This window comes from Trichosurus vulpecula, chromosome 4 (assembly GCF_011100635.1).
Source record: "Trichosurus vulpecula isolate mTriVul1 chromosome 4, mTriVul1.pri, whole genome shotgun sequence".
NCBI lineage: Eukaryota > Metazoa > Chordata > Mammalia > Diprotodontia > Phalangeridae > Trichosurus > Trichosurus vulpecula.
Genome location: NC_050576.1, coordinates 36,562,095 through 36,585,961, shown reverse-complemented (window position 1 = coordinate 36,585,961; position 23,867 = coordinate 36,562,095). Strand labels below are relative to the sequence as shown.

Sequence of the window (23,867 nt, the reverse complement as noted above, 5' to 3'; positions counted from 1 at the left end):
TGTTCCTGCTCCGGCGTTTTGCTTACCTAGCGCTCCTCCAGACCCATGCACTGGCTGGATTCCTCTGCTGTTCCCAGTTGGTTTGGTCTGGCGCCCTTCCATGTTCCCGGCGCTCCTACCCCTCTCAGTCTACTAGTGGCTTCTAACTCTCTCAAATCTGCTCAGATTCACTTTTTTAGATGTATCTGACAGAATTTGTGAGAGAGCTCCACTAGTTCCTTCCTTTCACAGTGCCATCTTGGCTCTGCCCCCAAGAGATTCATTTCTATTAGCTCCAGTGGTCCTCTGTTCACTTCTTCTTCCACTCAGCCTAACAACAGTGAGGATTCCTCTCTTTCTGTTTATGCTTAAGCTTTCTTCCTTCTTTTTTAAAGGAGCATGTCATTTTCCCTGTTTATCTGAAGAGTGAGGACATGTTTTTTACCTTTACTTTTGCTTCTCTTTAGACTGAACTCAGCATGGATAACAATTATTTGACCACAAGTGAAAGACAAACATTGTACATTCTGGGTAGGTTACTACAAAATCCTCCCTGCTTGGACTGGTTCAATATTAGGAAAACTATACGCATAACTGATCATATCAATAACAAAAACACCAAAAATCATACGATTATATCAAGAGATGTAGAAAAAGCTTTTTGAAAAATACAACACCCATTCCTACTACAAATACTAGAAAGCAGGTGAATAAAATAAACTTTTCTTAAAATTATTTAGCAGTATGAGACAGAAAGAGAAATTCCATTTAAAATAACTGGAGACAAGAAAAACCCAGGAACTATATGAACACAATTATAAAATACTTTTCACACAAATAAAGACTGATTTAAACAATTGGAGATTTACTAATTACTCATGAGTAGGCTGAACTAATATAAATGACAATTCTACCCAAATTAGCTAACATGACAGAGAAGGAAAATGACAAATGCTGGAGGGAATGTGCGAAAATAAGGACACTGATGCACTGCTGATGGAGTTATGAACTGGCCCAACCATTCTGGAGAGCAATCTGGAACTCTGCCCAAAGAGCTATAAAACCGTGCATACCCCTCATCTAAGCAACACTACTACCAGGCCTGCATCCCAAAGAGATCAAAGGAAAGGGAAAAGGCCCTATGTGGACAAAAATATGTTAAAAAAATGTCCCTCTTTGTCACTGCTGCAATTACACTGACTTTCCCCAAGGGGGTGATAATTCGACAAGTAGAAGTTTTTAATATACTTCTGCATATCAAACAGAAGGTCAGGCTAACCTAACCAAGTTTAGAAATTTGAGGTCAGGAGACTTTCTTTTTTTAAGGATATCAAATTCTCAAAGAAAAAAAATGGTACAAACCAACTCTATTCCATATAATGTCTAGTTCTGGAAGTTCCTTACAGTTATGAAAATACCTTTTCAAAATTTTACTCTCAGCTATATTTTTTAGTAGGTTCTTAAGCAAACAGTGTGATCGCCTTGAAGTATTACTGGGAAACCTGTGGCTGAAACACTGCTTACATGTTAAAATCTGCTTTCTTCCTGTCTAAGGAAGTGCCTTTCCTGTGGCAAGATCGGAGGACTGTAACCAGCCTCACGCACTCTCTCTCTCAAGCGCGCACAGACACACACACACACACACACACACACACACACACACACACACACAAATGAAAAGCATCTATAATATCTTTAGGCACATTATAATCATAATTCTTTCCAAAGTCTAGAGCAGGAACTCTTGACCTTTTTGTATCATAGATCTATTGAGCAGTCTGGTGAAACTTGTAGATCCCTTTTCAGAATTTTTTGAAATGAACAAAATTAAATACAAAGTAGTACAAAGGAAGTAATTATATCGAAATAAAAGGTTTATTCCCCTCGCCTAAGTTCATGGACTCCCCCTGCCCCCCAAAACAGAGCCAGGGATTCCAGGCTCTCTGATCTAGAGTCTCAAACCAACGTAGTGGGGCTGTGGGGTGGGGGGGTGGGGTAAGAAGATGGAATGCCAGTTTGTTAAGTTCTTGAGGGATGTCAAAGTCAAAACTGTCTATTTAATATGCAAAGTACTAAATGAAAGTTTGCAGATGGAAATTTTGATTTTAGACTATGCAATGAAATCTGCATAACTAAACTGTGCTTCTCAGAGATGACAAAAGGTCAACAAATACTTTTTTTTCCATTATGGTCTTTAGAACCAAATAGGCAACAAGCTAAAATGAACAGAAGTCATGATTCTATAGTTTAAAAGAGTCCTTAAGTGAGCAGGGGAAGATAAGTAGGTACAGAAACATTTCCAAGCCAATTAGGTTTGACTCCAGGGCCTGATAAAAAAGTAAAAATTTTTAAAAGGAGCACCTTACAAATTAGATTTACATTTACTCAAAGCTGTTCAAAGAAAAAAACTGTAGAAAATGAAGCACCTAAAACTACAGTAATCCTTTGTCTGAACTCCTGAACACTGGGCTATTCTGCAGTTTACTGCCTGCAACATACAGATTCAAGAAACAAGTTAACAGGGCCTCAGCACCAGACAGATGACAAAGTCCAAGCATTAAAGTTCATGTTCTCTGCTCACAGGGCAGCTCCTTTGGTCTGCACTCCTCTAGAGATTCCATTGACTAGGGAAGACGGGAAGAAGAAGGCTGTCCTGCTTTCCCACTCATTTCTCATCAAACACCTGAAAAGGACCCTAGACAGAGCGATGATACAGAAAACCACAGAGAAACAGAAGGAAAGCACTCCTCCAGTACAGACCTGCCCCAAAGGATGGCCAGAAACTGTCAGAGGCAGGAAAAGGGGCAGCCTCAAGGAAGCCAGCATGAGTTCCAGCAAAAAGGAGGGTCGCCAGTGGGCACAAGAAATAGCAAGAGCCAGGGAAGGGTTGGTCACAAGCCAGCACCACCTCTAGCAGTTCTGAAGCCAGATCTCCAACCTGTCAGAGCAGAAGCAGCGAGGGTCAGAGCCAGCTCCCGGAGGTCAGGAAGACCCAAGATCAGATCTAGCCTCAGACACTTATGAGTCGTGTGACCCCGGGCAGGTCGCCTCATTGCTGTCGAACTTCCTCAACTGTATAATGGGGTAACAGTAACACCCATCACCCAGAGTTACTGGGAGGATTAAATGGGACAGTGTTTGTAAAGCACTTGGCAAACCTTCAGACACTATATATATGTTAGCCATCATTATTGTTGTTATTAACTTTCAAACAAAAATACTTAGAGCCTTGTATATTTTCCTGTCCTTTCCAGGCTATCATCCTAATCTCCCCCTCAATATAGAACCCTGGACTCTGCTCCTGGGATTCCACCTCATCTTGGCTGGAACCTGGCCTTCAGAGCCACCATTTCCAAACCATGCTCCTCATGCCTGAACTTCCCTCCCATGGGGTTCCCCTCCTGCTGGATCCTCAGGAGAAGACACTGCCTTGAGTGCCCTACTTCCCTGGGTTTCCATCCTAGGTGCTTAGTACCATATCTGGTGCATAGTGAGGGCTTAATAAAGGCTTTATCTATCAGTTCTGTCTCTGTTCCAAGACCAGGACTTTGGACCATTTATTTAGAACAAGTAAGTTTGTTACATATGGATCTGGCAAATTTGAGAAACTCAGGTCATAAATTAGAGCTCATACTCTTAAAGGAAATAACAGAAACAATTAGTAATCTCTATGTTCTCTTCATGTAGGTTTCAAAATAAATCTAAGGTTATACATAGGATGTGGGTTTTTCTTTGGGAGCCGTATTACAGAAAGTTTGTGGTATCAGAAGGGTCATGACACTGTGCAAGGTGCTTGGTCTCAAATACAACTAGAAAAGTTATATTTCTTAAAGTGTATTTATTTAATCCTCTATCTGCAAAAATATAATTTAAGAAACATGGAGAAAATAGAGTATGTAAAAGGTTGTCTACAAATCTTTCTCTTTTTTAAAAAAAGGTTAAAAGTGGACTTTTAACATATGAAACTGATTATTTTAAACGTTAAATGGTGTTGTGTTTTTTTTTAATGTTTATATCATGAAACTATCCTTAACAGCCACAGAGGCAACCATAACAGGCTATGGTATGGTCACAATTTTTAAACATTTCAAACACGCCTATGAGAAAAGGACTGATGTCAGCTGTCTTTGAAATCTATGTGACTAGTATCAGAAAAGCAAATGATTTAAGTAAATCTGTGAACCTGGGTAAGTTAGTCACTCTGATTAAGCTCTGCGACATTACTGAAACATCAAGAGCAACCACTAAGCCTTTCTTAGTAAGTTTTTACTGATTTGGTACTGCTTTGTAACCAGTCAGCTACCTCACAGACGCTTTTTTTTTTTTGGTAACACTTCAGTCAATGTGGTAAAGATACATGCTTTGCATTAAAAAAATTAAACAAGTTTATTCAGAACTGTAAATGTGGTAAGTGGTGGCCTTTCAGCGACTTCAGGGTGACTCATTTTAAACTTCCAAAAACACATCATACACGTATCATGTACCACTGATGATAACAGTAAAAAAAGTTTCCTGTAATTTAAAAATATGGAGACAAAGGCTAAATGGTCTCTCTATTTCAGTAACCAGAAGAGACAAACAGGGTCATGAAAAGGCATTTCTTTGGTTGAACTGGAGACCAAATCCGAGGAAGAGAAGGAAGGAAGGGGAGCTCAGTGTTGTCTATCTTTGTATCAGCAGTATCTGCCATATTAAATTTTTTTCTTAAATTCCCATTGTTTTAATTTTTTTTAATTCATGATTATATATTCTTGGAATAATACATAATTGGGTTTTCGATTAGTTCCATAATTCAAAAATCCTAGAACTATAAAAAAAAACTCTCCTGTCAAAGGCTATACAGCAGCTAACTGATCTCTTGTCAATACCTAAAATCAATATAATTCAACTAATCCTTGACAAGCAAATGGACAAAATTTGTGCATAAAATTCAATGTTGTTATTCTATAAAGGCCATTAAACTTATACTGCTTGGAACTAATTTTAAAATTAATTTAAAAATTAAAATTTAATTTAAAATTTTTAATTTAAAAATTATTAATTCTCATATTCCCAAGAGCTACAGCAAAATTTTTTAATTTAATTTTTTTGTTACATTTTATGTTTTGAACTCTCTCCCTCCTTCCCTACTCTGCACTAGAGAAAGCCACCATTTGACACAGATTTATAAATATATGTAAACCCAAACTATGAGTACTTCTATTCATTCTTCTATCTCTGGAGATGGATAGCATCTTCTTTCATAGGTCCTTTACAGCTGATTTGAGTATTTACCGTATTCAGAATAACTTGGTTGCTCATAGTTGTGCTTCAAACAATATTGCTGTTGCTGTATACACGTCCTCTTGGTTCCGCTCACTTCACTTTTCATTATTTCATGCAAGTCTTTCTGTGCTTTTCTAAAATCAACCAGTTCGTCAATTCTTATAGCAGAACAGTATTCCACCACAATCATATACCACAACCTGTTCAGCCATTCCCCAATTGATGGGCATACCCTCACTTTCCAGTTCTTTGCCACCACAAAGAGAGCTGCTAGAAATATTTCAGAACATACAGGTACCTTTCCTTTTTCCCCAATCACAGCAAACTTTAGACATGGGAATTTACCACGTACCAAAGTTATTTATCAGTAATCCTTATTTTAATTGCATAAGACTTTAATCTTAGCTACTGATCAAAATTAATTATCCTCAGAGTAGATAGTAAAAATATAATGTTAAAAGACTTACGCTTTCTTTTTCTATCATTAACTTCCTCTAGAGATAATTATTGGTGATGGTTGAGCTTAGGTAATGGTGACAATTTTTATAGATCTTCAACACAAACAACATGACAAACAAACAAAAAATTCTACAGCACGGTGGTATGTCAGCCTGCCACAGCAGTATTTCTTCAATTGATCCTTGGACTGAAAATGAATTATTTTTAATTAAAAATTTAAACTTAAGATATAATTTAATTTTAACAAACAGGAAAAAATCCACAATTAAAGTCATGTGAATCTCATATTTCCCCTTTATAACAGCATCATTCCAATAGGTCTGCAGTAACCACATCAAAGAAGGTATGCTCACCAAAGAATCACTGACCCCCACCTGGAGAGGCGGTGGGACACAGAGGAAAGGGCACTGTATTCAGTGTCAGAAGACCTGAGGGCAGCCTTGATATCTGAGTGTCCTCATCTGTAAAAGGGGACCAAAAATAACTACTTGAATTATTTCACAAAGTGACTGTGAATATCAAATGAAGAAGTGTGTGGTGTGAAAGCCCTCCGAAAACTCTAAGGACAAAATGTAAATATCCGCTGGCTAGATCCCATCATGACTGTGCTCAAGGCACAGTCTGGAGCTATGGAAGCTTTCGCACAACACAGCACACACGTGTATACACATTCATATATGCATACGCACATACACACAGAAAAGCAGAATGTAAGACATGCCCAGTGGGGTGGCACTTGCAATGGAGTACTCTATATGGCATCTAGCACATTTGAGGCTTCTGGTGCTAAGTAAGCTAAAATGTCAAATGGACTAATTTCATTCTTTGCATCTGAAGCATCTGCGAAATGGTCTCAGGGAGGGTCATTTTTGTCAGAGGCTCAAAGAAAGGAATGGATGGTCTCCCTATCCAGGTCATACAACTAGAATGTGCCTGAGGCCAGATCTGAACTCAGATCTTCCTGACTCCTGACAAACAAACCCAGGGCTCAACCCACTGGGCCATCAATGGCTTCTCTGTGGATGTGTATCCAGGAGAAGAGAATACAGAGGGGATATGACATCTGTCTTCAGATATTTAAGGAGACGCCCTGCGGAAGAGGAATTAGATTCGTCCTGCTTGGCCCCAAAGGACAGAACTTGGAGCAATGGATGCTAATAAAGAACAGCAGCAGCAGCAGCAAATGAAGGTTAGATAAAAAGACAGCCTTCCCAAAAACTGGAGCTATCCCAAAACGAAGTGAACTCCCTGGGAAAGCAGAAGAGTCCCCTCAGAGGAAGACTTCAAGCAAAAAGCTGGACGACAACTGTCAGGCATGCAGTAAAGCCTAATCTTACTCAGATGTGGTTTGGATTTGATGGCCTATGAAATTTCTTCTAACCCTGAGATTCTGTGATTCCATGAAAAAGGAAAAATTATGAAAATACCTATTTTAATAGGTAAAGAACTAGCTCTAAATAGAAGCCCCCAAATTGGATGCATTTTAAAGGCAGTCTTTAAAGAACAAATGTTCCTTGGTCAATTCAGATGATCAAGAAAAACAAACAAACCCAAAAGCCACTCCAGGCCTTCAAAAATAATTTGTAAGAAAGTTCAGGCACCTAAGGGCATAGAAATGGTCATAACTTAGAATTTTATGTTCATGCCAATATCGGTGATTTTACATCATCCCTTCACTGGAATAAGTTAAACGGTCAAAGTTTTATCACTTCCTTTCCTTCAAGCCTACGATGATCTGGCACACTGATTTAAACCTTGCCCTCATTCTATGTCAGAACAATGTTTCGAGTGGGTGTTACTTAAACCCAAAGCAGCTGGGAACACTGCCCATCTGAGCCATTCCTAGAGGTCATCTTCTGGTCAAAAGAACAAAGGCCTGTTGGGAGGATGAAGAACAAAAAGTGGATTTTGAGTGTGTATATGTCCCTAAATTCAGAATTCCCCAATGTCTGTAACTAAGCAACAACTATCTTGTACAAAGTGCTGTAGATAATCTTTAACTTTGTTATTCCGAGTCAGAAATCTCAACATGCTTTTAACTTCCCTTCTTTTAAAATATGTCCTAGATGGGTTCGGTTCCCAGCTACGCAATTGCCCAGCTGGTCCTCTGTGCTTCATTTTCTTTATATGGATAACAGATAAAAACATAGCCTCCTACAGTGACATAAAACTGTGAGGGTAAAGAACAGGTCAAACCCACCGAATCTCACCAAAGGAAAGATCAACTCCTGGTTTACTGTTTCCCCACTGATTCAACTGCCAGAAGTTGGAGATTTGATTTTCTGATATAAGCTGAACCACAAAATGACAGCACCTATGAGCTGGAAGACACCTTGGAGACCATTCAGCCCAACTGGCTTCTGAACTACACTCTTTCCTGAAGCCTTGCCAACAAAACGTTCTCATTTCCAGGTTTTTCCTGAAGACCTCAGTACAGGGAAGCTGCATTCCTCCATGAGGCAGACCCCTCTACTTTTTGGATGGCTTGGCTTTTCCTTCGACAATCTGCCTCTTTGCAAGTTCAGCCCATTTCTCCTGATTCTGCCCTGTGGGCTAAGCATAAGTCTAATCTCCCTTCCTCATGACAGCTTTTTAAATACTTGAACCCAGGTATCATGCCTCCTCTTCCCCAAGGCAATCATCCCTTCACCAAACTCTGAATGTTTCTTCTCTTACCAGATGGGTCACCCTCTTTGGGGAGCACTCTAGCTTATTCAAGGCTTTCCTAAAACACATTTGAGGCTAAACAGGGACTGTGTATCTCCCTTGTTCTGGAGGCAATCACTCTTTGAACATAGCCTAGGAAAGCCTGGTGGGTTTTCTGGCTGCTATTTCACAATGTTAAGTCATACCGAGTTTGTAGTCAACTAAAACAATGAGATCTTTTTCAGACAAACTGCTGTCTACCCACACGACACCTTTATTGCTCTGGTGAAGTTAACTGCCGTAGCTCAAGCACACAATGTCACACTCGTCTCTATTAAATTTTACCTTTTCCAGTTGGCACTGTTCTAGCCTCCTGAGATCTTTGTCATCTAGATTCTGTCATCTGATGTAGCTATCCCTTATCATTTTAGTTATCTACAAATTTGACCAAAATGCCATATATGTCTTTATCCAAGTCTTTGATAAAAATATTGACCAGTATAGGCCAAAGCCAGATCCCTGGAGCAGTCCAGGGAGACTTCCCTCCAAGCTGATACAAAGCCATTCATGAGTATTCTTTAGGTCCATTTATCTCACCCATTCCAAATCCACCTAAATGTCTTATCACGTAGCCTACGTCTTTCTACCTTATCCACGGTACCACACAAGAAACTTTGTTCAATGTTTTGTTGAAATCCAAGCATATTACATCTTGAGCATTTCTCCTGTCTGCCAGTTAACATTATCCTGCCAAAAAAGAAAATGGAGTTACTGTGGCATGAGCTGTTCTTGAGGAAGCCATGACGGCCTTTTATGATCAAAATGGCAACACAGCACAGCGGACAGAGGGCTGTCAATAAGAGTCCAGACGACCTAGGGTAGAACCTGCTTCTAACACAAAATAGTCATCTGGACATGGGCAAGTCATTTAACCTTCTGACCCTGTTTTTTCATATATAAATAAATAACTGTAGTACCTAACTAAATGGGGCTGTTGTGAGGTTTAGGAGTTTATGTATATAAATTATTTTCCAAACTTTACCATGCCAGATAGAAGTCAATCAATATTATGATCACCATAATGTGTTCACAAACTGCCCCACTAGTGCATTCTAGGATTCTGACAGGAATACATGCTAACCTTCCTGCCATACAGTTTGCAGATGTCACTCCCCTCTTTCCTGAAAACTGGGACCTTTGCCCTTCTCTAGTACTAAGGCACCTGTCCTGTTTCCTAACATCTAGATCAAAACCAGGAGTTCAGCACTCATTATGGCCAGTTTTTTCTGTATTCTAGGTCAGAGTGCACCCAGGTCTGGTGACATGAACTCACTGAGGACAGCTAGATGCCAAATGACTATCTCCTCTTAAACTGATGTCCCTAAAAATATTTATTACAGAATAACCTTAGCATCCAGGCTTGCACAAGAGGTTGATTTAATATAAAATTTTGCTTTTGGGTGAAATCTAAAACACAACTTCCGTATACCAAGATCAGCTGCACACTCAACAGAATGATAAGCACAGGTGATAGAAAAAGCTGGCTTCTTAGAAAGTGACCAAAAAGAGGCTGCACTATTAGCCAGTCCAGCTGTCTGAATACAGGGTGCATTCTCCCTGACTAAAGAAATCTGACTTCCCTAAACCTAGGGCGATCTTGTAACCATGTTCTTACTGTCTCAAGACACCGGATGGCCCACTGAGCGTACCTAGGAGAGGCTCCTATTGCAAGACAGAGGAGGCAGACCTCTCCTTTGTTTGACAGACCACCACCCTTTTTGCCTCAAGTATATGGAAAATGGGTATGTTTCAATGTCAAAATCCACCAACTGTCTCCTCAGTGCACAAGAAACAGGAAAAGGCTATTTGAGGATGATTTATGGGAAGGAATTTCCATTCTTCAAAGAAATTCTCACTTGGTCCAAGGCTTGAGTTCTCTTCCCTACTTATGGAGAGATGACTCTGTGGCTAGATCTTCCAGAGAGCTTTCTGTAGGACTCAATATCTTAGAGCAGAAAAAATAGGGGTGGGGCAGGCAAGGAGATGGAGGTAGTGAACCTAATGGAACAGTGAAAGTTTCTAGCTTTGTAAATGAAAGAGCAGAGAAAAATCGGGAGGGCAAGTGACTTAAATGTATTTGCTTCCTCAACCCCGACAAGCCCAACTTCTTATGTTTGTTTGCTATTATAAATTTCCTTACTTTTTTGGGTCCTCTCTACCTTGTTATGATGCCTTACAATTCCATGCAGAAGAACTGATATTTTCCAATAGCAGACTATTTCTTGTGTGGTAATTTCGTGTATCTATACTAAGGTCTTCCTCAGATGCATCATTCAATTCAACGTTTATTAACAACAACAATTAACATTTATGTGGCACTTACTGTGTGTTAGGCACATAGTAAGCTGGAGGACACTAGGTGGTTCAGTGAATAGTGCACTGGGCTGGGATTCAGGAAGACCTGAGTTCAAATCTGACCTCAGAAACTTATTAGCTGTGTGACCCTGGGCGAATTATTTAATGTCTATTTGCCTTAAACCACTGGAGAAGGAAACGGCAGACTACTCCAGTATCTTTGCCAAGAAAACCCCACGGACAGTACGGTCCACGGGGTCATGAAGAGTCAGATGTGTCTGAACGAGTGAACAACAAACATATCAGGCATCGTGCTCAGTGCTGTACAATTATCATCTCATTGGAGCCTCACCACAACCACAGGAGGCAGGTGCTACAGGGTCACACAGAGGAAGAAGCTGCGGCAAACAGGGAGTAAAGCATTTGCTCGAGGTCACAGAGCTACTAAGTATATGAGGCTGGATTTGAACTCAGGTCTTCCTGACTTCAGGCCTGGTTCTACTAAGTACCTATTATATGCAAGGCACTAAATGCACAAGAGGCTAGCAATACAAAAAACCAAAACCAAAAAAAACAGGGGTTCGCCTTTTAAGGGGGGATCTATAACATACACACACATAAGGAGAGTATTGTAGAAACAAGAAGAATCCGGGATGGCTGCCCCAAGCAGGAGGCACCTGAAGTGAGCCAGGCAGGAAGAGGCAGTGTTCAGGCGGCTATGAGATATCCTGGGCACCAGGAAGGGCACACATGCAGGAGATGTAACCACCAGTTCAGGAAGCAGTTTCTGAAATCTAGCTTAAGTACAGGAAGGTTTATAAAGTGGAATAGCAGCATAAAGTAAGGCTTTAGGAAGGGTGGGTGAAGGCCAGATTGCATGAAAGGGGCCCTAAATGCCAGGCTGGGGAGCTTTCATTTTGTCCTATAGACTAGCACAGGGGTATGGCCTTGAGGCCACATGCAGCCCTCTAGGTCCTTGGGTGCGGCCTTTTGACTGAGTCCAAGTTTTACAGAACAAATCCTTTTATTAAGGGGATTTGTTCTAAGAAGTTTTGACTCAGTCAAAGGGCCACACTTGAGGACCTAGAGGGCCATACATGGTCTCGAGGCCTCAGGTTTCCCACCCCTGGACTAGCAGTTCTCAAACTGTGGTTCAGAGACCCTGAGGTTAAAATCTTTTTCATAATAAAACTAAGTTATCTTAATTTCTAATGTGGTAAATAGCAAGAATTACAACCCACATAATTAAAAGCTCTTTGGGATCCTCAAGAATTTTTAGGAGTGTCAAAAGACATCTTAGACCAAAATGTCTGGAAAGTACTGCCCTAGATCAGGAAGTGACACTGTCAACCTGTGCCTCAGCAACGTCATAAGGACAGCTTTGTGGAAAATGGACTGGGGAGGGAAGAGCCTGGAAGCTGGATAACCAGTAACGGGGCGCCTCCAGAGAGAATCAGACATGAGGGGGAGACTGACAGAGGGTGGTGGTTGTGTGAGTAGTGCAAAGACAGACAGAAAAGCTATTGAAGAGGTACAATCAATAAAGCTTGGCAAATGACAGGGGGAAGGGGAGCAATGAAGAAGAGGGAAGAATCCTAGGGGACCCTGAAATGACAAACCTGGGGCACTGGAAAGATGACAGTACCCAGAATGGCAGGTCTGGGAGGAAGACAGTGAGCTCCATTTTGGACCTGTTCAATCTGAGATGCCCACAAGACATTCAGGGAGAAATATGTCCAGGAAGCAGTTAACAATGCATCACTATTCCTGAATGTCGTCTTGTCCTAGATGCAGTGACAGCCCAGCATCAAGAGACGAGAGTAAAATGACTGAGATGATTAGGAAAATACTAATAAATCTGTGAAACTGGAAACAAACAAAAACAATGGAACTAGTGTTCAGGAGGAAGTTAGGCCTAGATAAAGATATTTGAATCACAGGGGCTGAGGAGCTTTCTAATAAAAATAAGACAGTGAGAGAGAATAGGACACAGGAGCACTGAAGGAGGTGGAGAGGAAGCTGAGAAGGAGCAGTGCGACAGGTAACAGCATAACCAGAAAAGTATACTGTCACAGAAGTCAAGGAATGACAGTATCTAGGGTTAAGAGGGTGGTTATCAGGATCAAAAGCTCCAGAGGATCAGGACTGAGAAAAGGTCACTGGATTTAGCACTAAGGAGATAGGTGATAACATCTGACAAAGTGGATTCTACTGAGTATGGGGGGCTGGAAGGCAGACTGCAGGGGAACGAGAAACGAGTTCCTGGTAAAGAAGTAGAGGCAGCCAATGCAGACAATTACTCCTAGGAGTCTGGCAGTGAAAGGGAGAAGAGCGATTAATTTTTAAGTAACTTCAAGTACTCTTCTTCCCCTCTTTGAAGTGGCCCTTTGTGTACTATCTTCCCTCAGGAAAATATAAGCTCCTTGAGGACAGGGACGTCTGGTTTGCTAGTATTTATATCTCCAGTGCAGAGTGCCTAGTGGGCCTAGAACATAGTTAAGTATTTAATTTATGATCTATCTCCCTAACAAAAAAGCAAGAAAAGAGGGTCAATGAAAGCATTTTTTTAAACGCACAGAAGAGGATAGAAGGCAGTTCAGAAGAAAACACAGACAAGCAGGGCAGCTTTAAAATACCACGATGAATTTATCATATACTTTTTAAAAAGCAAACTGCATGCAACAGATTTGAAGTTTCACATATAATCATCTTTTTCTGTTTTTTTAAATTTCATTTATTTTTTCTGAACTTAAATAAAACAAGCATTTCCATAACACAGTATTATGTACAATTTGCTATTCGCTTTAAATATATAACAAAAATATCATGTGACTTTTTTTTCCTTCCTTCCCCCTGCCCTAGAGATGGCTACCATCAGAAATAAATATGTATGTGTGTATACAGATATATGTATGTATGTATGCAAAACTATTCCATATATACTTCTATTTGTCATTTCTTTCTCTGGATGCCGATAGCTTCTCCTTCATACATCTTCTTTTTCTGTTCTACTTTGTATTTGGAGATGTACATGAATGCATGTATGAAATTGATAATTAGAAAAAAAGAAACTGTCAGGACTCTGATCATTAGTGTGACAGTGCTCGGAAATTCTAGATTCTTAAGCCCTGCTTTGTCAACACAGCCCTGGAAGCTACTTCTGATGCCTGGATTCTGGTCCTCTAACAGTTTTTCATACCACATTCAATCACAGCAATCACTTTCAAATAAATTATAATATGAGCCTAAAGTGAGTTAATAAACTAACTTATAAATGCTTTATTTTCAAGAGTCACATGATCAACACATTAACTACCTTAACTGAGTTTTATTTATTATTATTGACAACAGAAATGTAATCACTTCAGAGTGTCTTGCTTTTATCAAAGCATCATATGATCAGTAATGGTCTATGTTTGAACCTCAATGAACATTTTAGTTACTGGTAAATGAGGACTAAAACACAGATATCTGTATAGAGTGTTCTTTTAGTATGTTTAAGAAGGCAATGAAATGTGTAGTATATTTCGGAATAATTTTCATCAAGATAACTAGCATTTTAAAACAAGGAGTTACAGTTATTAAAAGGAATGAGCATTTACTTTCAAAATTCATGAATGTAGAATACCTCATTACCTAATGATGCCAAATAAATGAGACAATGTAAACTGCAGTAGAACATAACTATGTCAAAGTAATCTAACCAGGAATAATACCAATTCACATTTATATAGCATGTTAAGGTTTCCAAAGTGCTTTCCTCTCTCTGAATAAGTACTGCAAGTATCATTACCCATATTTCAGAGTGGTACCTGAGGCTATGAGGGGGGACTACCCCCCCACCTCCCAGTGATATGACTGGTGAGGCCGCATGGCAAGTATGGGGTGATGTTGGAACCCTGATCTTCCAATGTCCAGGCCAGGGTTCTTTGCACTCCACTGATATTTTCCAAGTTCACCAAGGAGCCTCTAAAATTACCAAACTTTTACCTCCAAACAAGCATACCAAAGTATTCTTTTAGAGCTATGAATGATTATGCCCCTTTTCCTATACCTATAGAAATCAAGTGTTTATAGAAGTCTGCCAATAAAGGCCAACTGTTTGCAAGTTTCATTTTAAGGGATACATTCAAGAGCACACTGCAAGCAAGCTTTTAAATGTAGAGAAAGTACAGGCCAATAAAGCAATTTCTTTCTTCTTCAAGGCGTACTCAGTTATTAAATGTCAGAAGAGCAAGGGTCTATCTACTGAGATTTAAAGCATACAAACCTTTGACTGAAGACAAGTTCTCCCCCTGGTGGGATTTACATGGATATACTGAAATATTTCTAAGATGAAGAATAAAGGACAATTTTTGTTATCACTGGAAAGAAGACCTTAGTCCAAGAAGAGTGTGGTAAAAACTTAACCAAATGAAAGAGCAGAAAGCCTGTGTCACGGACTTGGCTGATGACTACACGGTGACAAAGAGCTCAATCATCATGAAACTTCTTGAACTGAGCCATATTAGCGAGTGATAGTACTGACAGAATGACAACAAACTGATTTTTATAAAATAATGACAGTTAATTTTAAATAGCTTTTTAAGGCTTGCAAACTACTTTACAACACTTGATACTCTCCAGTATTTACCAAAATCAGCCTCTCAATCTCTATATCGCAATCGCAGAAGGTGTTTCATTTAAAACTCCTACTTCATTTTTCTATTGGTAGGACATATAAAGGAAAATGTGAAAGGATGTCACAAACTCACAGCCAATTTTCCTACCATCTAAGGACAACAGTGATAGTTAAAGAAAAGCATTTCCTAAGAGTGTTCAAGCATGATGCCATCGATGTTATATTGAATAATGTGATGTCTCATGAGAAGTATTCTAAATAAATATAAAATTATACTTTTATATTATTTTCAAATCATAAAAAGGTCCTATTTTTATATGTAACCTAGATTAAAAATAAGGAAATTATGTGTTAATGGAGCAATAAAAGCTGACTGAATTCTGAAGTAAAGAATTTAAAGGATTCATTTTTACAAAGGAAACAGTTTAGAGATTTGATTTCAAGACAAAAGGAGGTTTTTGGATGGAAAGAGAGTTTTATACTAAGTAGAAACAGCAGATAGATTAGACTTTGCACAGACTAAAAAAAAAAGAGAACAACAAATTTACAACCTCTTGAAAATAGGAACTCAAAGAATATGTGCTTGTCTTGCTTCCTGGGGAAAGTGGATGGTTTAGCCAGAGGATCATAAAACACAAAGCTCAGCACACAATAGTTCTGTGGAGGATTTCTCTGTAATGAGACTAAGATATGGATCCCAGTAGCACTGGACAGTCAAGGGGAAGGAAATTCTTTCCTTATCTACTATGCCACCTAACTTGCCTTAGGATAAAACAGGGTAAGGAAATTTGTAAGCTATCAGATAACAAATGCAATACTTTCACCAGATGAAGAGCTTTACATCTAACCCTGCTTTACAGTGACAAAGAAGTCTATGGTCGAGCATCAGCAGCCAAAAGAGTCAAGGGTGGCAGGTGCATCACCATGCACTACGTATCTTTTGCTGTTAAGCCACCTTGCTAGTTGTCTTGAATTTTCCACATAGGAAGGATAGGAGAAGAGCCTTACTACTGGCCTACTGTGGGAGAGCAGGGAGAGGAGGACAGGAAGGGTTCAAGAATGCAGGAGGAAAGGGCCACCCCCACCCCAACATGCTGACCAGCAGCTTCTCTCTCCCACAGGCTACCTGAATCTCTAGTTCAGCGATGTGCTGCCGCAGTTCAGCCACTGCTGCGATGCCATCTGCTTCTCGGAGACGCACTGCCATCACCTCCTCTTTATTCTGTGGACGGGGAGAAAACAACGCAAAATGTACACATTTCTCTGTCTTAAATCTGTTCTAAATTCAGAAAGCATATGAAAGTTGCATTGCTAAGGAAAAGAAATAGCACACTACCTACTGAACTTAAAATGTCTTCATGTGTCATGTTATTACATCGAAAGTCATATTTATGCCCCTTACATAAATTTTGGTACTTGTCTTGATATACTTTTGCAGGGTTACATTTGAAGGTGGAGGAGTGGTCAGTCAAGCTACAGAACCCACGGCCAATGCACTTTGTAGCATACTCCTGCACTCCAAATAATAATGTGGTGGTGATGGGTAATCAAGTGAATATGAGAAAGGTCCCCTAATCCCAACCCCAGGCCCTTGATGAACCAACAGTTTTTTGCTTCTGTGGGCTATACCATGAAAATCAGAATTATGTTTAAAAAAGCTTTTACATTACAGCCTACACAACATGATAACATGAGGAAAGAATTCCCTCCCAGCTCACCCCAAAAGGACCTTCTGGAGTAGTGCACGGGTGTTCTTTTACACAACATAGTGATTCATAGGGAATAAAGTTTACCTACTTGGTCAAAAAAGACTCCAAGGTGTAGACCATTTTGACCTTCTAAATTAATCCATGTATGAAACAAGTCAGGTTATTAATGTTAACTTAGGTCAAGGCATTTACCATCTAAAGACACTCTAGTGAGACCCTGCTGTTCAAACTCTGGAAGAGTTACAATCCTGATCCCACAGACACTAAGTGCAAAAGATCCCTCATAAACCTGCTAATCAACAGAACACTCCTATCATAATAAAATCATTAAGTACCCTAATGTTTGGGAGTTGTTCCCCTAAAGGCTAGTTCATTTTTGCTATTTTTGCCCGTCTTTAAATTGTAAACTTGGAGAATTTAAAGGATCCTGTGTCTAAATTTACATATGATAGATGCCTAATTAGGTACAGACTAGCATTTAATAAATGTCTTTCATTTGATGAACCGACAGGTATAAATTAGAAATGCATTTCCCTGTACAGATTCTGGAACAAAAAAAAAAAAAGCTTTGGCTTCAGATTAAGGATTGTGATGAAAATCATTCTTTAAATTAAAAAACTTATTTTAGCTGCTCCCTGTATAATGTTTTTTCCTTAATGAAGTGATTTTCAAATAAAAAATTGGCAGTATTTTAAAATAGAAAGCTCCCATGATTTTTGTATTTTATGTGATGATGAAAAATAATTTTAAAATTCTCAGGGCTTCATGTTTACCAATCAAATTTACTGTTACAAACTAACATGCATTTACATAAAGTGAGTCATATTTAGCGTACAAGGAAAGGAAGATTTTCAAAAACTGTTCTAACATATTGTTAACTCCAGCCATCATGATGGATTATCCAGGTTGTCCTAGAATTCAACGGTGCTAAAACAGCTGAAAGCTCCTGCAGCACTGTTCCAGACTCCTCAGCTGTGGCACTCTCCCTCTCAATCCACCTGGCATTGAAGTGCCGTGCACTGCATTTATTCTCTTTATTTTCAGTCTCTACATATCTGTGTTTTTTATACACATCCTTGCTCTTTCCCAATTAGTCACAAGCTCTCTGCAAGCAGGGTTTCATTTCCTTTGTATCTTTAGGGTCTACCAAGGCTCCTGGGTTCTAGTGGGTGTTAGCTCCTGACTGACTGAATGCAATGCTAGACAATGAAATACTCCATGGTTGTACCTTGATATGCCATGTAAAACACTTAACTATCTAAGATAAATAGTCATTAAAAAACAAAGCTGAGACGGCATTCACCGCACTTGGGCACGTGACACAAAGGCAACTCTCAGAGACCTACAGAAGTCATTACACAGACTGCAAGGGCCTAATTGATACATCTTCCTATAAGGCTCTAGGGGTGTCCTAGAGTCATCACCTAGAAGAGATTTCACAGATTCACTAATGATGACAAACTAGTCCTTCACTGTTGCTAGTATGTAATAAGTTTTGAATCTGTTCATTTCGCTGACATAAACAAAATCATTTTCATCAAGAAAGTAATTATTAGCTTCATGATAAAACTCATTTTGATTAATAAAATGCTAAGTAAAGCCTTTGACAAGTTACATTAATTCCAGCCACACTGTTATAAAAATAACAAAGTCAAGGATTCTTAACTTGTATCTAAGAACCTGAAGGGTCCATGGATACATCAGATTTCAAGGAGTCTGTGAACTTGTATGGGAAAAAAAAAATTACACCTTTATTTTCAGCAATGTCTAATCGAAACTTAGCATTTCCTTCAATTATGAATTATTTTTACAATGTTATTCTGAGAAGAGGTCCACAGACTTCCCTAGAATGCTGAAAGGATCCAAGACACAAAAATGGTGAAGAACTCCTGCGTTAAGTAAAACTTAAGAAATGAAGGACAGCATGCGCATCTTGATTCCAAGGCCTGACTGTGGTCTGTCTGGGCCTGTGCTACTGACTGAGTGTGAACGCTGGCAAGCCTGTTAACTTCCATTTCCTTATTTTAACGTCAGGATAAATGTCACCACCCTGTTAGCTTAGTAGTGAGGCCTATTCTGAAGGCCATGAGAGATTTTACACACTTATTCTGAAAACTGCAAAACTCTACACAAATATAAGGTTTGAAATCAAATGGATGAAAGTTAAGGATAGAGCAGCAAGAGACCCAGTGAAGTCATACAAGTTAAACTGATGTAATTTCATTCAATAATTGTTTGGGAAAAATGAGGTAAGTTATTTACCAAAAAGCTCCTAGTTGGTGTGTCCAAATTCCAGCCTCCCATACAGATTTCTTTCACTGGAATTGTAGCAGTTCTACATATTTATAAGGATGTAATTTCATCTCTGGCTTTTAGTGACACTGATAAACCACTTGAGCTTCACTCGGGTTTGCGATGGAATTACAGCTTTAGATGTACCACTGAAAGTCTGTTATTTTCTTATCATAGAACAATAAAGCTGGAAGGAATAGCTAAGGGTCATCATTTCCTCCCCTATTTCTAAGCAGGACTACAACTAAACCAGGCCTGGAAAGATTAATATCTAACCTATTTTTAAAAAATTCCGTTGTCCTAGGTAATCCATTTTAGGGCTTACGAATGCTCACTGTCACGTGTTTAGACTTCAGAAAAAACAACTGAATTACTTCTACATCAAAAACTTTCTTCCTTTCTTTAAAAAAAAAATTTTTTTTTTGGAGAAAGCCAAATGAGAAATAAGAAGAAAGAAAAGTTATTGTCTTGGTGTAGACATGCACAGATTACCCAACAAATTATGAACGTTACAGAATATTTATTTGTATTTACATAAATAAAATATTCTAGCATCAATTTGACAGTTTGGCATAGTGAATTGAGAGCAGGTCTCAGAGTCTGGAAGACTTGGGTTTAACTCTCAGTCCTGGGACATATACTAGTTGTGTGACCACGGGCCTTCACTTACCCTCTCAGTGCCCAAGGCTACTAAAAGATATAAGTTACAGTTACAGTTAGTGGAGATTGCTACAATGAACGAAAGCACCATTTAACAAAACAAAAAACTTGTATCAAACTACTCTTAGGGAAAAAAACGGCATGAGCAGCAGCAGCAAGGCTTGGCTGAGAAGCCAAGTGCTGCCACTGGAAGAGGGGCTCAGCCCCTTTAATTCTCAAGCACCCTCTAAGCCTGGGGGCTCTTCACTTTTTTGTGTGGGGATCACCCCTTGGGCAGATGCTTTGTGAAGCCTGTCTCAGTCGCTTTTAAAAGCATAAGATACATGGGATTACAAAGGAAGCCTACTATATGGAAATATAGTTCTCAAAATATTAAAAGTACAAGTTGAAGGTCCCCAGCTGAGGAACTCCCACTCTAAGACTTTGTTGCAGAGCAGGCATTGATCTAGGTTGGAGTAAAGGAAAATTTCTCATCAGGAATTCCCCATTCCCATTCCAATGGAATCACAGATCTGGTCTCCCCACCGCACCCCCATATCCCTCCAAATGATAAAAGTCTGGATAAAAAGCCACATCCTTCCAAGTATGTCTGCTTAGTGTCTGCAAAGGCACTGGTTCAACTGTGGGTCTTTTGGAATATGGCCGAAATAGAATGTAACAAATTGATGGGGAATAGGAATGATGTTTTAAAAATTACTATGGAATAATTAAAGGCATTTTCTTCTGAGCGTTAGTTTCATCATTCAAAGTCTATGCATGACATAGCTAGGCAGCACAGTGGATAGAGTACCAGGCTTGGAATCAGGAAGACTCATCTTCATGAGTTCAAATCTGGCCTCAGACACTTATTTTACAGATGAAGAAGCTGAGGCCAACAAGGTTAAGTGACTTGCCCAGGGTCCCACAGGGCTAGTAATGGGATACCGGGCCAGTCTTCCTGAGTTCAAATCCAGTCTCAGACACTTGCTAGCTGTGTGACCCCGTTTGCCTCAGTTCCTCATCTGTAAAAGGAGGTAGAGAAGGAAATGGCAAACCTCTCCAGTACCTTTGCCAAGAAAACTCCAAATGGGCTCATGAAGAACTGGACTAAAAAACAACAAATGAATGACACGCTTTGATAAATTACAATCTTATCTATGTGGATGCCCCCTATACCAGTACAAACTGCAACCCATTCACACCTTCTCATCATACACAATTCCTGCAGCTACCATAATCTTTCCACAGATTTCTCACAGAGGACCCACCTAACTTGCTAGATGCTTTTTGGGGGTTCTTTTAATTTTTCATACCAGTTGGCATTCAGAAATGTCAAGTTAACAAGCATTTATTAAGCACCCCCTATGTGCGAGGCACTGATACCACTCATTGGTCACTACAAGTCTAGTAAAGGTTTCATCTGGCAGTGACAGCACGTTTCGCACCTATTTAGTCCAAGTTTTTGTTGGTAATATGCTATACAGTCTCACACCTACCATACATCTTTCTGGAATACAGGCTCCTTCAAAGTAGGTAATGTTTTATGTACCAGATGTGTATCCCCAGAGCTCAGATAGTGTCGAGAACATCACAGGTGCTTACTAAATGCGTGGTGACTGACCCACTGATTGCTAGGGCCCCAAAGAACAATCCTGATTCTTCTGAGGCTTTGCTATTTTGCCAGATTTTTAGTCATAAAAAAATTACTGAGAAAAGACCGAGGTTTAAAAATTGAGGATTTACCAGGGTGGGGTGAGATAGAGGTGCATTGGGTCCACTGAAAAATTCTGTGATCCAGCCCAATATCTTTATGCTATTTCACTCTGGGCTGGTCTACTTTCTAGTGTAGGGGTTCTTAACCTTTTATGGATCATGGGGCCCTGGAGGTGAGATCTATGGACTCATTTTCAGAATCATGTTTTTAAATGCATCAAATAAAATACATAGGTTTACCAAGGAAACCAATTATATTAAAATACAGCTATCAAAATATTTTAAAACAAGATCATGGATCTCAGATCAAGAACTCCTAGCTGAGATGCTTCTAAAATGAGTGCTGACTGATAACTAACTTGAGGGGCTGGAGCTGAGATCTCCACCATGTGGGTCCTTCCTCCACTGGTACAGGCCGCAGCACAGTGATCTTGCCCCATCTGGTGTCCCAAGTCCTTCCGTTCATCCTCCATCCAGCATCCTCCCAATGCTCATCACTACATTTTTCCTGGAAGCCAGTGCAGCGGGTAGGGAGCCCTCCTGGCAGCTCTTGTTGCTGCTTTCAGGACTACTCATCTCCCCTCCTGCTCTGACTCACCCCTAGGTCATGTCCATAAGTCACTCTGGGTAAAATGTGACCACCAGCTTTTACCCGCTTGGGCACTGGCATTTTGGGCACCTGCTATCCTGCTTCTTTCAAGGTTGTGTTGGTCTAGGCTTTGCAGCCATCGAGTATCACCTGGAGAACATGGGTACTGAAAAATGGGCTTTTGGAAAGGGGATGGCTTGTGATCACTGCTGCCTGAAGAGAACCCAGCCCCACCTCTTCCTCCTCATCAACTCTGGTTCAAGTAGCGGTCAGCAACAGTGTCCTTTACAGCATTTACACTGATAAACTAATTCAAAGAACTGCCCACTGAATTCATGTGATAATTTGAGCACTAGGCATCTTTCCTCTATTTGAGTTTTCCTGTGTGGCTGGTGAGGCAATTTCAAGTGATAGAAGACCTTATGAAGCAGGGTCCCATAAGAATTCTGGGGCTTAATGCAGTCAGGACCACGTCTAGGAGTACCTGGAGACTCTCAGCATCCTAGGACGAAGTCACTCTTCTACTTGGCTTGTGCGGGAGGACAACGTCGATGGTTCTGGCTCACCTCTGGAGAACATAGGCTTTTGTTTTATGCCTCAATTAAAGTGGCTGTCAGAGGACCAAGGGACAGATTACTTCTGGAATGGTACCAAGGAATCTTAAATGATCGTCACAACCTGTCATGCCTTCTGTTTAAACAGGATCTTTTTTTTGGAGGGTGTAAGGCAGGGCAATTGGGGTTAAGTGACTTGCCCAAGGTCACACAGCTAGCGAGTGTGTCAAGTGTCTGAGGCCGGATTTGAACTCAGGTCTTCCTGACTCCAGGGCCGGTGCTATACTCACCTGGCCACCTTTTGTTTTTCAACAGGATCTTTAAGGATATTTTTTGATGTACTGAGTTAAAAGTTTTCTTTTAATCAACCAACAGCAGACACAACGGCACCCTGTATCTGGCCAGTTCCTGATCAATCATGTGGATGTGAAGACTGGTGACTTCAATCCTTTTTTAATCTTCACTTTGATGCTATTCTTCTAATGCAACTGATGATGCTCAAGCTGCTTGTTAACCGAGACCAAAAACAAAAGGACAGAGACAGAGAACAACTGTCTGGCGGTGCTAATGGAGAGCCAGACAGTGCAGAAGCCAACACACCTAGTCTTTGAGCGTGCTTACTTTTATAGATTTGAATGCATCTGCTCTTAGTGTTCCTGACACTTCAATTTAAGTTATCAGTCATAGTGATGAGCCAAGGCCTGGCTTAGGGTGTAAAGAGAACACCTAATTTACCCAGTTGCCACAGAGAGCCACAGCATCCAGGCTGCTTCGGGCTCTCCTTATGCCCTCACTGTTGAGCACAGGGCTTTGTACACAGCAAGTGCTTCCAAAATGCCTCTTTATTCCTTCACACCTGTCCTCCGCTCCCTGCTTAACTTGTCTCCCATTTCCACTCCATGCTGAGAGCAGATACCATCATTTCTGTGCAAAGCAGTGGGACCTATTTCCAGATTTGTTCATTTGGCTTCCACTCCCTTGGAAAGAGAAAAATACTTTGGATTTCAAGGCCTTTTTCACTTGGCTGCAGGTTAAATGAAAACTTC

At 40.1% G+C, this 23,867-nt stretch overlaps 1 protein-coding gene across 6 annotated transcripts in view; it reads right to left on the bottom strand.

Annotated features, from left to right (window-relative positions):
• Positions 1-23,867, bottom strand: part of EVI5 (ecotropic viral integration site 5) — a 204,482-nt gene that overhangs the window by 52,867 nt on the left and 127,748 nt on the right. For all 6 annotated transcript variants that reach the window (XM_036754609.1, XM_036754608.1, XM_036754604.1 and 3 more), the window contains one exon: positions 16,452-16,547. In XM_036754609.1, the coding sequence (XP_036610504.1) occupies positions 16,452-16,547 (96 nt within the window). The remainder of the gene's footprint in view (positions 1-16,451; positions 16,548-23,867) is intronic.